Source organism: Nycticebus coucang, chromosome 8, assembly GCF_027406575.1.
Source record: "Nycticebus coucang isolate mNycCou1 chromosome 8, mNycCou1.pri, whole genome shotgun sequence".
NCBI lineage: Eukaryota > Metazoa > Chordata > Mammalia > Primates > Lorisidae > Nycticebus > Nycticebus coucang.
The window spans coordinates 60,279,842-60,296,778 of NC_069787.1; the positions used below are offsets into that span (position 1 = coordinate 60,279,842).

Here is a 16,937-nt window from a genome sequence, read left to right on the forward strand (position 1 = left end):
TTTGTAGAGACAGTTTCACTTTATTGCCCTCGGTAGAGTGCCATGGCATCACACAGCTCACAACAACCTCCAACTCCTGGGCTTAGGCGATTCTCTTGCCTCAGCCTCCCGAGTAGCTGGGACTACAGGCGCCCACCACAATGCCCAGCTATTTTTTGGTTGCAGTTTGGCTGGGGCTGGGTTTGAACCCGCCACCCTCGGCATATGGGACCGGTGCCCTGCTCACTGAGCCACAGGCGCTGCCCCACTTTCTGTATCATTCTAATGATACTTTTTAACCACTGTATTTTAAAATTATCTGCTTAAGTGCAGAGAGTACTTGGAAAAAGTAAACTGATGCTACTATATCTATGTATCTTTGGTTTGGGGATAGAAATAATATTCTCTTTGCATCTCTTGTATATGTACTATTCCTAGCCCATCATTAATGATATACTCTGATTGGACAATGGCTTATATTTATTTATTCCATACTTCTAAATATTAATCTATTTGGAAATTTAAATCAATCATCAGAGTTGTAACATAATATTTTTTAAGATGATTCTGACATCCAGGCTAATAATCACGAACTTCTACTTAAAAAGTCTATAAGCTCAAGGCTTTGGATTCTATGAAATGAATTGATTTTCAACAACCTTAATTCTGTAAGTATAAAGTTGAGTATATCAAATTTACTTCAATCAAAGATATCTAAATCTAATTTTAATTTGATTGCCATATTGTAAGGTTTGTTATCTTAGAAAACGAATTTACTTTTTTTTGTTTTTGAGACAAGAGTCTCAAGCTTTTGCCCTGGGTAGAGTGCTGTAGCGTCACAGCTCACAGCAACCTCAAACTCTTGGGCTTAAGTAATTTTCTTGCCTCAGCCTCCCAAGTAGCTGGGACTACAGGTGCCCGCAACAATGCCCGGTTATTTTTTTGTTGTTGTTGCCATTGTTGTTTAGCAGGCCCGAGCTGGGTTCGAACCTCCCAACCTTGGTGTATGTGGCTGACACCCTACCCACTGAGTTATGGGTGCTGCCCGAAAATGAATTTACTTTTCTTAAGGAATTGTAGATTTTATAGGTTTTTACTAAAACTAAATGATAAAAGTCAGCTTGCCATTACTCATTCCTTTGGAAGTTTAAAGTTTAAGGAAAACATGCTTCCTTTCAGCTATAAAGATTATAATTCTACTATGTGTAGCAGGTAAATTTTTATCAATATGATATAAAGCAAAAGGAGTAGTCATTGTTAGGAATAAAAAGTTTGGCGTTAGTGAGTGGTGGATATAAGCTAGATTCTGGGGGTTACTTAATTGTCTAAACACAATTTATAGTAATGGTTAAACTAGCATAACAAATAGCCAATTATGTATTAATCATACATAAAATCATTACATAAACTTCTCTCTCTTTGTATTTCTGTATCTACCCATATCTTTATAATTAAAAATATCTGTATTAAAATATGTATCATGAATTAACTATTATGCTTTTAAGGTTGAGGCACAGAAGACAATAAAATATAAAGAGACATTTGAGTCCATAAAAGTCAACAATCACATTTTACAAATGTAGGTACAAGAAAAAACACATTAGAAAAATACGTTAGAAAATCAGAGCAATTTATTTTCTCTTCATAAAAAAAAAAGTCAAGACTGCTACTAAACACTTACAAAACACTAGTAAGAAGTCGAAGGCCTGCAAGGGTGGCCCCCTATGATCTAGCCTCCTACTATTTTCTAACCTCATCTGCCACCACCTCTCTCCCTGTTGTTCACTGGGTGGCAGCCATACTGGCCTGCCCGCTATTCCTCAATCTCAGAAACACGGTCCCACTTCAGGAGCACTGCGCTTGCTTTTCCATATACCTGGAATGCTCTTCTCTGAGAATCCATGCAACACACTCACTATTCAGTATCTCTTCAAATATCATCTTTTCAGAGAAGCTCACTTTGACTACTCTCCCTAAAATAATGAGCCCCTTTACTCTGTGTTCCTTTACTTTGCTTTGTAATTATTCTTTTCATAGCATTTTTCACTTCCTTACATGATATTTTGAGCTTTTAAAAATGTTATTGTTTGTTTCTAGTACTAAAATGTAAACTCTGCATTTGTCTTATATAGGCACATAGTGAAAGAAGAATTGTAAACTGCAAATAAACAATTAAAAGGCAATTCAAACTTATAATTAGTTAAAGAAATGAAAATTAAAACAACATTAAAGTACCATTTTCATCTTTCCTATTAGCAAATCAAAAGTCAATGAACCAACACTGGTAAAAGTGCTTGGGTCCCCTTAGTCACCCACTGAGGGAGTATAAATTGAAACAAAATTGAAAATCTTATCAAAGAGTTTTTCTCCCTCTATACATACCCCTTAAACCATCATTTTACTTTGTAGAGATTTGTTCATCATGATTCGGTCCTTCATCTGTGTTCAAAAACCACTGTAGCTATGAAACCATTGATAAAGTCCCTGTTTAGCTATTGAAGGCCGAAAATGCTTTAACTAGTCTGGGTCTGTCCGCCATAATTGGCCTTACTACTACTTTCTAAGCTGTCTGGAGACCACTGAAGAGTTGTTATATCGGGGCTGTCACTCATTAGCAAGCAAGAGGAGATGTGAAGATGATCTAGGGGACATACAGTATATATTAACGGGAGAAACTCTCAGAAGTGATTGGGAAGTAGAGATGAGATAGGAGACAGGCAGACACCTGGAAAACAGGGGGCTAATACCTGCTACATCTACAGCAATGGACTTCTTGTGTTGCAAATCCAAATAAGGAACAAGGATGCAAAGATGACATGTGATTTTATGGATAAGAATAACTCTAAAAATCAAGAAGCCTGATTTCTCTTCTCCGCTTCACCATGGATTGCTATAATTAAGTCTTTAAAAGCAAGTGCCTAGGTATTTTAGTGGTAGATTTTCCATTACATGTGTGGATAATATTCACTGTGCTCTGATTTCACTTACTTGCACATTTCTTTTTAAAAATGGGAACTGACATTTTCTCATTCATTCAACTTTTGAGCTCAGAATGAGAATTTAACATTCAAATCTTGTTCCAATTTTGTCCTTAAATAACCAGAATTCACTGCTATAAAAAAATAGTACATTTAAATTGTGGACCAGTCTTCAGAAAGACCCATCTAATTTACTTAAGAATCTGTAACCAGTCAAACACCCAACTGAGCAGTCAAAGAAAAAATTTCTTATTTTCTAAAGCCTGCAATCTCTTATATTAATAGATTTTTTAAATCTTCTTTATTCCAGAACATTCATGGATTTTCTGTTTTGAAAATGACACAACACAATTTTTCAAACTGGGTAATTCTTTCTCCTACGCAGAGGTGATGAAATAAATGGTAGCTGAGCTGTCAGTAGTGCCTCAAGAGCATATGTCATTTCATCAGCCTTTTTATAGAATCCACAACTACAGGTCTTTTAACTTGCTTAAGCATTTCATATAACTGAAATTAAGTATTTTATTGGATTAAATTAGGCCTTAACAGAGATGAAAGAAATGAAGCTTAGTTCTCTGATCCCTCACTCAGCAGATCAACAATAATATTCTCTGTGCTAACTTTTCCAGCTTTCCTATGCCCCCAACAGAATTTAAAGAACTTAATTGATATCGATGATAAAGGACTCCAGAATTAAAATTCTGCCAGATAGGTCCTGTGTAGACCTCTTTCAGGACCTCTACATGGGAAAGAAGACTCTAATAAGAAGGGTTCCCTGGACACATTACTCAGCTGCACTCCATTCTTACCCCAAGAATGCCTACTGGCTAATAATTCCCCCTCTCTCCTAGGGATCAGGATATGCCTCAGCTTGGGAGTGCTTCTCTCAGGGCCTGGCTTAACTAGAATATCCTGAAAAACTGCAGGTTCCCAGGAAGCACAAATATTGTTCCAACGATTATAATCTTATACTAGAAACTGTCTGTGAGGGGATGAAGCACATCTGTCTTTTTCATTGCTGTTTTCTCAGTACCTGGCACAGAGAAGAAGTTCAAATATTTGTGAAATGAATGAATGCTTTTTAGCTTCCATTGTAAAGTAACTTATGTGCTTTAAGACTGATATCGCACATGAGTCTGAACATCCTTGATGTCAGGGTCTGGGTCTTAGAATCTTCATATTACCAAGGGCCTGCCACAGTACTGGTCGCTATTTATAGTATTCAATAAATACATAAATACAGCTTCAAAACCTAAAAGGCACTATAAGACTCTCCTGGAAAATGTTCACTTTATATGGTCAATAAGATTTTTAAAATTAGGCTTTATTATATTTACTTAAATAATGACTATTTTTCAAAGATATTGTTATCGCTAAATTATGATGAAGAAATAATATGCCACTAATGTTCCCCAAGCCATGAAGCCAAAGAATCTATGGTTATCAGTATTAGTAGCTAATTGGCCGATCAGAATTTCCAAAGACACCAAAGGCTACATACATGCAATTTTGTGATATTTTTGTGTTAAATAGCTGAGAATTTGTGCTATGAACACATCTATATCATAAGTGCTTTTTATGCTCTATTAAAGATAGGTGTTAACCAACTTAGGTAAAATGGTAGCACTATATCCTATCTAATACACAACAAACAGACTTCCCCCCCCCCTTTTTAAAAAGAATTTAGGCATACTTCACATATAATTTATGGATTGTAAATTATATACACTCACATATAATATAAATAATATACCTGTGTAACGACCATCCTAAATAACATACCTGGAACATTTCTTTGATCCTAGAATTCCCTCTTGTCCCTTTACAGTCAATTCTAACCCCTCATCTTCAGCCAGCTAAACTCTCGTTTTTACCATGTGTTACTTGTCTGTTCTTGAGCTTCATGCAAATGGAACCATTTACTATGTACTCTTTTGTGTCTTGCTTTTTTTCACTTCGAATAACGCTTTTGAGATTCATCCATGTTACTGCATATATCCTCCATGTATACCAAGGGCCACCTGTAGTTCATTCCTTTACATTGTTGAGTATTATTCCATTACCTGAACATGCCATAATTTGTTTATCTTGTCTGTTGTTGATAGATATTGGGTTATTTCCAGATTTGGGGAACTACGAATAAGGCTGTATTCTTGTGGAGGTGTTTTATTTTTGTTCACTATTGTATGTAGACACATGTTTTTATTTCTCCTGGACAGACACTTAGACTTTGAACTGCTGTATTACAGGGTAGATGTATGTTTAACTACCAAACTATCTTACAAAGTAATTAAAACTTTCTCCACTGTCATCAGGAATATATGAGGGTTCTAATCATTCCACACTTTTGCCATCATTTCCTATTGACAGTCATTGTGAAATGGTATCTCATTATGGTTTAATTTGCATTTTCCTGATGACTAACAATGTTTAGTATCTTTTCATAGAACACCGATGATTTTTATACCTGCTTTTGTGAAGTGTCTGTTCAAGCATTTTGTCTATTTGGTCTTTTTCTTGACTTGTAATAATTCTTTATATATTCTAGATAGGAGTCCTTTTCAGATATATGTATTACAAATACTACTTTCCAGAGTTTGATGGCTTGCCTATTCATTTTCTTAATGATATGTTTTGATGAACAGAAAAAAATTAATTTTGATAAAGTTCATTTAATCTATCTTTTCTATTGCCTTTTGTTTCCTGTATAAGAAATCTTAGTCTCCACTACAGAGGGTCCCTAGACTACTGATTAGGTTTGATGATTTGCTAGAAAGACTCACAAAACTTGGAGAAGCTATTGTATTCATGGTGACAGTATATTACAGGAAAAGGATACAGATTAAAATCAGGAAAGGAAAAGAGTTCGGGTCTAGGAGCAATAAGTCCAGTATTTACTGTAATGAAGAAACACTAAGGGGACAACAGGTTTGTGAGTATGGAGGGAGAATCAGTTTGGAAAATATTAAATTTGAGATGTGTATGGAACACCCAAGAGAAAATATTTAGTAAGTAGTGGGTTATCTAAGTCTGGAGTTCAAGGAAAGGGGTAAAAAACTGAAGACAGAAATTAAGGACCGTTCCACTATAGACAGTATGTGAAGCCATCTTGATAGAGAAGAAAGAAGCCTGGGGAGGGGATGTCCCAAAATTTACAGGAAAGAAGGAGACTTCAGCAGAACAGGAATGAGCTAGAAGGGCCACTGAGACAAGTGCTTATACTCCTTCTTGAACTGTATAAGTTATTTATACATTAATGATTTTATAATTTGTCAGTCACACCCACTACACTATTCTTAATTTTCTATTTATTTTAATTTTATTTCTGACATATCTACTTAAAAATATTTGTTGTATAGCCAAATCCACCAGTTGTTCCCTTTGTGATTTCTTCCATTACTTTTCAGGTTAAAACATCTTCACAAAATTATTATTTGTCAATTAAAAATAAATAAAAGATTTAGAAGTTCTCACATAACTACTGGTCAGATAGGCACCTGTATTTTATTTCCATGTCTGCTTGTTTGAGTACATGTTGGAATTTATTTTGTTGTGTGGTAAGGTTATAAGTTGATCTCTTCAAAGATTTGCTGGTTTTCCTAGCATCACCGATTAATATTAACTCTTGCCTTGCTCACTGGTCTAAGATGTGTTCTACTTCACGTATTACACTTCATTTAGTTCAGTTTCAATTGTAAGCTCTGAAATTGCGAAGAGATGATGAAAAACCTAACCATCAAACAATACTTTGCATAAGAATCTCACTGTGCTTAGAAGAAATACATAAAACAGAACTAACATTTTGCAGAAGAAAAAAAGCAAGCGAGAAGGCTAGATAGAAGAAAATAAAAACACGAAGGGGAGAAAGGAAAGGTTCAGTACATTTCCTTTGGGGAAGAAATGATATTGAATTTGTAAACACAACACAACACAACAAAACAAAACAAAACACACACACCCACACACAACTAATATGTGCTGAATGCATTTCCTATAGCAAGCAGTGCCCTAGCTGCCAGGACGTGTTGAATAAGACCAAGTGCTTGCCTTCCGGGGTTTAGATTTTGGTAGAGACGTTCGGGAGACAGAAAATAAATATGTAAACAAATCATATAACTTCAGTTAGTGATAATGAGACAGAGCCAATGGGGAGAAGACAGGGAGAGAGGCAAAGAGTTGCCTCTCTGAGGTGATATTTGGGCTGAGCCCTAACTCTTGAAGAGGCAGAGGAAAATGGGTGTAGGAGAAGTGCTCTAGGAGGAGGAAGAGATAAGTGCAAAGACCCCCAGCAAGGGCAAGAACAGAGAGAGGGTCTATGAAGCTGTAAAGAAGTGAGGAAAGGGGAGTAGAAGGAGATAAGGTCAAAAGATAAGAAAGGGACACAGGAAGTAGACTGAATTACCAATGACAGACAAGAGGAGGCTTTTGGAGAGGTATAAGTGGAGGTATGATTATGATCTGTTATAAATTGAGATTTCTTTGGCTGTTGTCTGAAAAATAATTTGGTGCTAGAGGGAAAGGGAGAGAAAGAACTCCAGATCTTTCTTGTGTAAAGAAAGAACCTAACATACCATGTCCTTTTAAACATACCAGAAACAGATACTTGAAATGGGGGGGTGGAGGGAGGCGGAATATTAGTGACTAGAAAGTAAATTCCTGAGGGCAGGGATTTGGATCTTGCTTGTTCACTAGGCATCTCTAGTTACTAAAATAATCAGAGTTTAGCACTTAGTAGAAATTTGTTGAACGAACAAGGGACTGACTGTAGGGAATAGCTTTTTTATTTGTGTAACAAGATATGAACAAACAGAAAGGAGCTTTAGAGAAGTGACATGGGCTATAGAATTGGTCTCAAAATTACACAGTACATCACAATAGGGACAAACAGATTTCAATCAAAGATGAGTAATTTTATAATAACATTATACTAGGATGGGTGGGGTTCAAAGTTTAAATTCAAACTTTAAGTTCAAGTTTAAATTTGGTCACTTAGTTGTAAACTTCTTCCTACCCCCAGACTATAGGTTCCTATGTAGCAGGAATTATAACTTATTTTTAACTCTCCAGAAACAGCAGAACACATTGTGTATATGTACTCCATAAATGTATGTTTAGGCTGTTGGAATTCTACTGAAGAAAAGCTACCAGACAGGCAAAATGCTTAAAAAAGAAAATTCGGACAACTTGGCAGCATTTATCATTGCTAACATTTTAGTCTTCCAGAGTAAACTTTGAAATTACATTCTAATTTGAAACGGTTTTGGTTTGTCAAGTTAACTCTCGAGACATCTGAATATAGTATTATGAAAGAACAAAACTGTTCATCAACCCTTTATGCCAATGTTAATTTCTTTTAAAAGTAGGATTTTAATGTTTTTTTTATTCCTACAGTGACCCTTAAAATTTCTATGTATGCAATCACAAATGCACACACAAGATGCATTTATAAGCTTATTGTGTAGCTAAAGACAGTTGGGAAACCCAATTTTAATTTTGTTACTGAAATAATTTAAAAATATATTATAGAATTGCCTCTTTTCAATCAACAGCAAAAATCTAGAAAGAGATTATACAAGTAGGCACAATTTATTCTGGTTTATTAGTGTTAGAAAAATGAAGTTGCCTAACTTCAAATTGTTAACAAGTACTCTTACATCTATTTAATTTTTCATCTTATCACTGACATCAATACTTACCATTTTCTGAGGCCTTAAAAAAACTTGGATAGTTTATTTAACAAAGATCCATTATATACATTAGCCACTGATATGCTAAAATCTGGTAAATTATTTTCAGCCATGTGCAAAATTTCCCCATGACCTCTGAGACCATCTTTGTGATTTATAGCTATCACCAGAGATGGGAGACTTACCGGCTTTTGTTCATTAAGTCTGCTCCCCTTGCTTTGTAATAATCTAAATTTGGATGAAACTGGTAAGTCACTGGCCTTGGATTTCTCTAAAGGAAAACAAAAAAACAAAACAAACAAACAGTAAATCAAAGCTATTTAAATTATACATTCACACATAAAAGGACAGAAATAATTCTTTTTATATTCCCTCAGAAAAGAACACATATAGTAATGAAGGTTAATAATTACCATGCTTGGATTTTGCTTTTTAAATGTTCTTCCTTAGTTTTGCTTAAGCATTAAAATTTTTACCTGTCTCATAGTTCACATAGATTTATGCCTGTCATTAGTGCTATTTACTTATCTACTTTTTTTAGTTTGGTTTTTGAGACAGGGTCTTCTTGCTCTACCACTGGAGTACAGTGGTTCAATCATAGCTCACTGTAGCCTTGAACTCCTGGGTTCAAGTGATCCTCTTACCTTAAGGCTCCTGAGCACTTAGGAGTACAGGCATGTGTGACCACACTCAGCTAATTAAAAAAAAATATGTGTTTTATACAGATTGAGTTTCACTATGTTTCCCAGACTGGTCTTGAACTCCTTGTCTTCAAGGAATCCTCGCACCCTGGCTTCCCAAAGTGCTGGGATTATAGGTGTGAGCCACCATGCCTGGCCTAGATTTATTTTTGATGATTTCCAAATATATATTTCAAATATAACTTTCTGAAATAAAACGAGATAAAATTGTAACAAAACCATATGAGATGTAACACAAGCACAAACTATGCTAAAGGGCTGAGAGATAGAAGTTGTCAGGATAACTGCATTTTGAAGAATAAAAATCACTTGGTTTTTTTTTTTTTTATGAACAGTTTTAAATGTCCACTAGATGGCACACTGAATCTTTCTTCTCCTAAAATGAGTTATTTTAGAATTCAACAGTTCTTTTAAAGTTAGCAATTTCTATGTCATCTATCCTATTTATGAGTTTAATATGTCATCTATCCTATTTATGAGTTTAATAAGTGTCCAAAATATCCTAGGTAGTAGAAATATTATCAGTATAACCATTATAATACAAAAGCAAATAGACCAATGCTTATTTTCATAAAAGCAGCAGCAACACTGCCCTTTCTGGGGTTTAATGTGATGTATAAACACTGCAAAAATGCTCTTGAATCATTAGGTTGGTATGTCTATTTAAACATGTTTCTGTTATTTAAATGTATCAAGTCTCTCACAGGCAAATAAAAATTAAAGAAATATACTTTTAATTTATAAAGACTTAATATACTTATAAACATAACGTAAATGAATACCACATCTCTAAAATGTTAAATTACATGTATTTTCCGTTAAAGTTTTTTAAAAGCTTATAAATAAATGTGTTCTCATATTTACCTGAGAATATAATTCAAGTTAATAATTAGGTCTTTTAACGAGGGCATGTACCATCCTTTGAGAGAGAGATCTAGACACAGAGAAGCTACATTTTATTTTAATAGAAAATTACCAATCTGCTCAGATATCAACCCATGGAGACATAATCCCAAGGCACTGACAGACATGCACGAAGGCCTAGGGGAGGCGGGGGATATAATTGCTAAGGTTAAATAGTTGGAAATTCATCAAGCTAACAAGCCGCATCTTAAAGGCCATGATGGACCTTTTCTTTTTCTGCTGAAGAGAATATTTACACAGCTCAACCCTTTCAAATCTCTTCCAAGCCAGCCCTAATCATCTGACAAAAATGACAATCCCTTGATTTAGCTCCAGCTACTACTCCACTGGTTTGGTATTCAACACAGTTCTACAATAATCAAATCTGAATTGCCTTGATGAAGATAACTGATGCTTCCATGACTACCATACTATTAAGTCTTAACAGTGCAACTTTTCTCTCTCTAGGAATTACATAGGTTTCCTCATGGTAGCTGATGACAACCTGGACCAAAGCATAATGAATGGGAAAATAAAACAGAGATTAAAGCCACTGGTAGATTGACAGTGCATTCACGATTTATTTTAAAAGATAAGTTTTGCAGTACTATCACTCATGACTAATTTTGCACTTTATTCTCAGTACCTAGAAATACATTTTGTTTTTGCGAATATACAAGGCTTTTCTTCTCTGACTTCCAACAAACCAATAAAGGATTATGTTACTTTTTGCTAGAAAATAATGAAAGAAAAGATCACATGGAGTAATTTCTTGAAACATCTTTATAAAGAAATGACAAGCAATTCAAGACACGGAGTGCTGATCTATCTAAGCACTTAAAGCCATTATTAGGAATAATGATCTAACTCGAACATATAAATGAGGCTCAAGTATTGCTTTCACTGAGGCCTATTTAAATTCCTAGGAGACTTACTGGTAGCAGAGAGGTAGTTTAAAGTACCACTGTGCTAGAAACAAACAATAAAGAATCAAAAGATGATGCTGAAAACCAGCATTTGAAATGTTAAGAAAATAGAATTAAAGGTTATGGTTGAAAGTTATTCAATAGGGTTTTCTGTTGAGGACAGGATGCTGCTCTGAAACATAAATATACAGACATATGGATGCTCTAGACCAGAACTAGCGACAAAAATGTAATGTGGTTCACAAATGCAAACTTCATCTATCCTTTAAAGATTTCTAGCAGCCACATTTGAAAAAGGAAAATAGGTGAAATTAAATGTAATAATGTTTTATTCAAGTCAGTATATACAAAATATTCCCCATTTTAACAATTATCAATATATAAAATTATCAACAGGATACCTTAAAGTTTCTCTTTTACACAAAGTCTCCAAAATCCAGTACGTATTTTACACTTACAGCACATCTCAACTTGGACTGAACACACTTTACGTGCCACATGTGGCTGGTGACTACTGCACTGCACTGTACTGGATAGCATAGAACTAAATGTCTGACATATGTAGTAGGTAAACCATAGCATGGCTGTAAAAATCAGCATGTAGGCATGAACAATAAAAAGGGTATGAATATTTTCATACATTAAGATTCAGTACCAGCAGTTCTTCAATTTACCTATAATTCTTCTCTTTCAATTAAGTTAGTTTTTTCTCATCTGAATATGTTTTAAAAAGCTAAGAAATTTTGAAATACCTTCTCACACATTCACAAACCAAATTAAAACTAAATAATAGGTTCAAGTCATTGCTTAAAATACATATACAAATGTACATGTATAGGTAACAGTACAGACAACTGGGACTACGCACCAAAATGCTATCAATGGTTTCCTTAAGGGGGATAAAATTAAATGAGTGAAATTTATGCAACTGAAACATTTTAAACAGAAAGAGATCAAAGAGATACCTGCTGTTATGTTAGAAGATTTTTTACAAATAAAACTTTATAAAAATATGTTGGCTCTGATTTCTAATCTCTAAAGGTCTAGGATTTTTCTCTGAAATATAAGAGCCACTAGAATCCTACATATGCAACAGCAGATCCCATGACAACTGTAATTTCTCATTGTTTAGAGCATGTTATGTCAACACTTTAATATTACATCTTTATCTGTACTGGAACAATTAGTAATTACAGTCAGGGGTTGCTTAATGATGGGGATATATTCTGAGAAATATGTCTTTCCTCCTTGTGTGAACATAGTAAGAGTGATCTTACACAAACACAGGGGGCACAGGCTACTACACACCGAGGTTACAGAGGATAGCCTATTGCTTCTAGGCTAACGCCCTGTGTACCATGTTACTGTAATGAATACTGTAGGCTGCTATAACACAATAGCATCTGTGTACCTACATATACTTAAACACATAAAAGGTAAAGCAAAAATATGGGATTTTAATTCTATGGGACCACTGTCACATATGCAGTCCACAGTGGACCCAAATGTCGTTATTTGACACATGACGGCATTTTAAACTCATTTTTGCACAGTAGGACTTCAACTACTAATATTATGATTATTTCCAAACCAATTTATATTTTTAAAAAATGCTCTTCTTTTGGTGAGTTTTCCTTTGGAGGAAAGATAAGAAAATGGTAATTATACCTTAACTCTGTATTTGGAAGAATACCAATTTACATTCCATGTCCTGGGAAGTCTATGTAACTATACATAAAGAGGCAGAAATCATAAATTCAGTCCACCCTGGAATTCCCATGCCTTTTCCAGACCAACCAGGATGGGCTTTAAATAAGTCTTTCACAAGATTTCAGCTAGTTAACGTCCCAAGTATCATTCAACTCTTTTCTGTTGAAGTTGCTGAAGCTCTATTTAAAGCTTACTCTTCAGCACTTCATTTTATGGCAATATAAGAAGAATGCTGAAAAATCCCACCCAGGGCCTGGACAGGCTGGGGTTTTGGGAGCCACCTTAAAAGTTTTGTGGACAAAGTGACTTATAGAAGCAGAAATAACAGTGTCCTAGATAGAACTAGATGAAAGAAACACAACAAAAACGACACAAGTTGTGCTTCTGACTTTACAAAAAGCTTTTGCTAATTTACATGATCAAAAAATCAATTTCTAAATCATGCTTAAATGACATTGATCAATACAGAGAAAAAACTGAAATCTATCTAATCTCTCAGTTATAGTTAACTTTCTTCACTTCTGAGGCCTATATTCTATGCTAGTAACCCACTCTGTAATTCAGGCAAAACAGACATGAGTCAGAGAATGAGTTGGATAGTGACCAACTCCCTTGGGCCATACTCTGTAACGGAAGACCGCAGATCAGCAGACAACCCTTCTCCCCGTGCCACTCCTTATCCCTACAGTCACGTTTCAATATATTAAGTTCACACTCACTTTGTCATGTAGTATAAAAATATTTAAATGTTAATTTGGCTATAAGAAGTACCATCTAACTACAAGATGGTACATGACAATTTTCCTTGTTCTGAACCTGTGAAATCAAGCTTGTCCAACAAAGGTCATTAGAAATACTGCTTTCTGGATTGATCCCCTAACTCCTCATCCTCATTTGAAGATATCTCTTTTTGTATCATCATACAGAGATTCCAGAAGGAAAAGGTCTGAGTTACTTATCTTGCTTTGAATAGCATGATATCTTTCGAAGGGCTGGCTATATATAAAAAGACCAGCAGAACTGAAAAGAGCAAAAGAACAGCAACTCCAGTGATACCTGCCTTGATTTATTAAGATACCAGTAGGAGTTAATAGAGACTTAAAGTTTATGTTGAAAACAAAAGCACCAGGGTAAACATAACATTGCTCATCTGTTTTAGGGGACACAAAGCTACCTAGGGTTGGTGGGGGAAGGGAAGCGGGGGGGGGGTCGGGTGAGGCAAGGAATTAGTGAGGTCTGTACTTGGATATAATAGTACTTGTAGTATAACAGCTGAACAACTGTAAGGAGTTAATTTTACTCTTAGCTCTTAAGTTTCCTCATCTGTAAAGCTGTAATAAGAATCAAATGACAAAATGAAAACTAAGTTCTCAGCACAGCGCCAGGCATTTTGTAAGAACTCAATGAAATGGATGTATGATTACCTTCTGGTACCAGAGAGTGCTGAAAAACACACCCTGAATCAAGGGCACATATGACAGTTTGACAACCTAAAATCCATGATGACAAATAGGTAGAAAAAGTGATGTTTCATACTTCCAATAATCGTATATAAATTAAAGATAGATTCTGTCAAACACTATATAATTTTTAGAGCAAAAACACACACTTAGGAAAAATTATTATGCATGCTGGATCTAATATGTGAGGAGAAAGGCTGTCTAATTTCTCAGGATAGGAGCACATAACGTTTATAAATTTTTAAAAAGGTGTGAAATCATACTATGCTATTAATGAAGTATTTGTTTGCTACCTTATGAGATTATAATAATCATTATTAGAAAATAATGATTTCCTACAATATGTCCAAATTATCATTTTTATGATTTATTAGTCACAATTTTTACATTAAACAAAGTTCCTGTAGAACTTGTTTAATACAAAAAAATTATTTATATTTACAGTATAATGTATGTTTGTCATGAAGAAAAGAAAATATTTGACAAATGAAGAATTGCTTAGTTTTCTTTCCCCTAACATCTTGCCACTAAGCCTTAATTTTTATAGCATGCTAGATTAGAAAAGGGGAAAAATAAGGCTCAAAAGGAGAAACGGCACTGTAAAAATATGTCGAACATTTCTCTTTGATGAAAAATGAGATCTTTATTTTAGTGAATATGTTATTGCCTCAATGCTGGGGGAAAAGCAACCATCATTAGAAAAACGAATTGCTCAGCTGTTTATAAGCAAAAAGCTCTGGGGGAATTTCTCAGGACCCTAAAGGCAAAGCATTAGAGGGTTATGCAAACATATGTTGCAGGTGTTTTAGGGGAGACAGGTGGGCAAACCTCAGCTATGGAAGGGAAGTTAGTTTAATATGCTGTAACTGAAATGAGATAACCTAAATGCATCCAAGTGCAGAGATGCCATGGCAGGAGTGAACTGGAGCTGTAGAGCAAAAACTCTCCCTAAAATAATTATCTTGTTAGTGCCAAGCAAACAGAATTTTTCTCTTCTTGTAGTTTTATAGAAAACAAACACTGCCAATTACCTTTTTTTTTTTTTAAACTAAAGGTATTTTAAACCTGGAACAAAGAACAGCCTGAAATAAAGATAATTATCTGAAAAAGATAAGATGAAGCATTGTTGCCTTTATTTAAACAAATATTCCTAAGGAGACAGTTTGCTGTAATATTCCCTCTTTGGTTCACCAGGCAACATTAGATTTATCATAATTCTCCTAGAGCCTAAGATATTTCTATATTAAAATGCTAATTTTGTCTTTTCTTTTGCCTGTAATTAAAGCTGAGGAAATTTGTGGTCTGATACTCACTGATTGCTAGAGGGTTCACAAAGGTCTCGACATTTCTGTCTCTTATTGCCACATACTGCCCTCTTCATTAAATATAGATACAATACAACAGTGAATCAAAAAAGCAGACATTACATGTGTACTCCTACAGGGTCACAAAAGTTTTTGTCTTTCCACATGCACACATACATATCAGTAAGTGGTATTATCTGAATATTGCTGTCAATTCTAGACTTTGTCTCTTACTTCTACTTCTTCATTACCCCCAAAGTTGATTATTGCTCTTACGTTATTTGTGATTGAAGACAATACTCAGTTTTACTATGTACTTAGGAATACTGAGCCTTACCTTCCTTATCTAAACTGTTTTTCTTTTTAACAACCTATATCATAAATTAATTTCAAGCACTATGACATAAATTCATAAAACATCAGGTTTGGAAAAATAAAACCTAGTTTAGTTTTTTTAAACAATACTAAAACCCCCAAATATGTGGATGCAATGTATTTATCAAACCTCTGACTTAAATACTAATGATTCCTAGGTATTCTGATAAGAAATATATATCATAAATAGTAGAAAATAAAAAATTTAGAGCAATTGACAAAAACATTAGATAATTCTCAACTATGTATCTATATATTGAAACTTAACAAAATTAGAAGAGAAAAATTTAGAAAAAAGGAAGCAAAAACATCATTAATTGGGTAAAGACACAGACAAAACCTGTGATGCCACGCCAGCCTCATTTTACATATTGAATAAGCCCAATTCCCTAAAGTGACATCCCCATCTATACCCTGGCAAGCCGAGATCTCAGATGGCAGAGAAGCATTTTAAACCACCTGTGCGTTATGCTCCACTTTAGCTTCGCACAATAAATAGACACCAAAAGAGAAATAAAATTTTTCCTTTTTCTAATGTATTTACATTTTTGAATTCAGCATGCAGGGAGATGCCAGAGTAACATGCCCCACCCTGCCCCCATTTACTATTTATATATATGAAAATTGGGAGTTTAGGGCTACACATTTTTTTTTTTTTTAACTATTATTGGGACTGAAAATACTCTTTTTGGATAGTTGGCTCTTTTCCGTACTACTGAACTCTTCACCCTTTTCCTTCCTTCAATGTCAGTGGGGTGGAGGAGCTTAACTCAGTGGTTTGAAGAAATTTGGAATACCATTTGTCTTCCTAAGAGCGATTCCCAACTTTCATTAGTTAAAAGAAAAAAAAAAAGGGAAAAAAGTGATCTCAAAAAAATTCTGAAATATCCTAATTTAGGAAACAAAGTCTTTGA

General features: G+C 34.7%; 1 protein-coding gene across 24 annotated transcripts in view; it reads right to left on the reverse strand.

Moving 5' to 3' along the window:
• TBC1D5 (TBC1 domain family member 5) overlaps positions 1-16,937 on the reverse strand; it is a 584,642-nt gene that overhangs the window by 87,548 nt on the left and 480,157 nt on the right. For all 24 annotated transcript variants that reach the window (XM_053598465.1, XM_053598460.1, XM_053598463.1 and 21 more), the window contains one exon: positions 8,830-8,915. In XM_053598465.1, the coding sequence (XP_053454440.1) occupies positions 8,830-8,915 (86 nt within the window). The remainder of the gene's footprint in view (positions 1-8,829; positions 8,916-16,937) is intronic.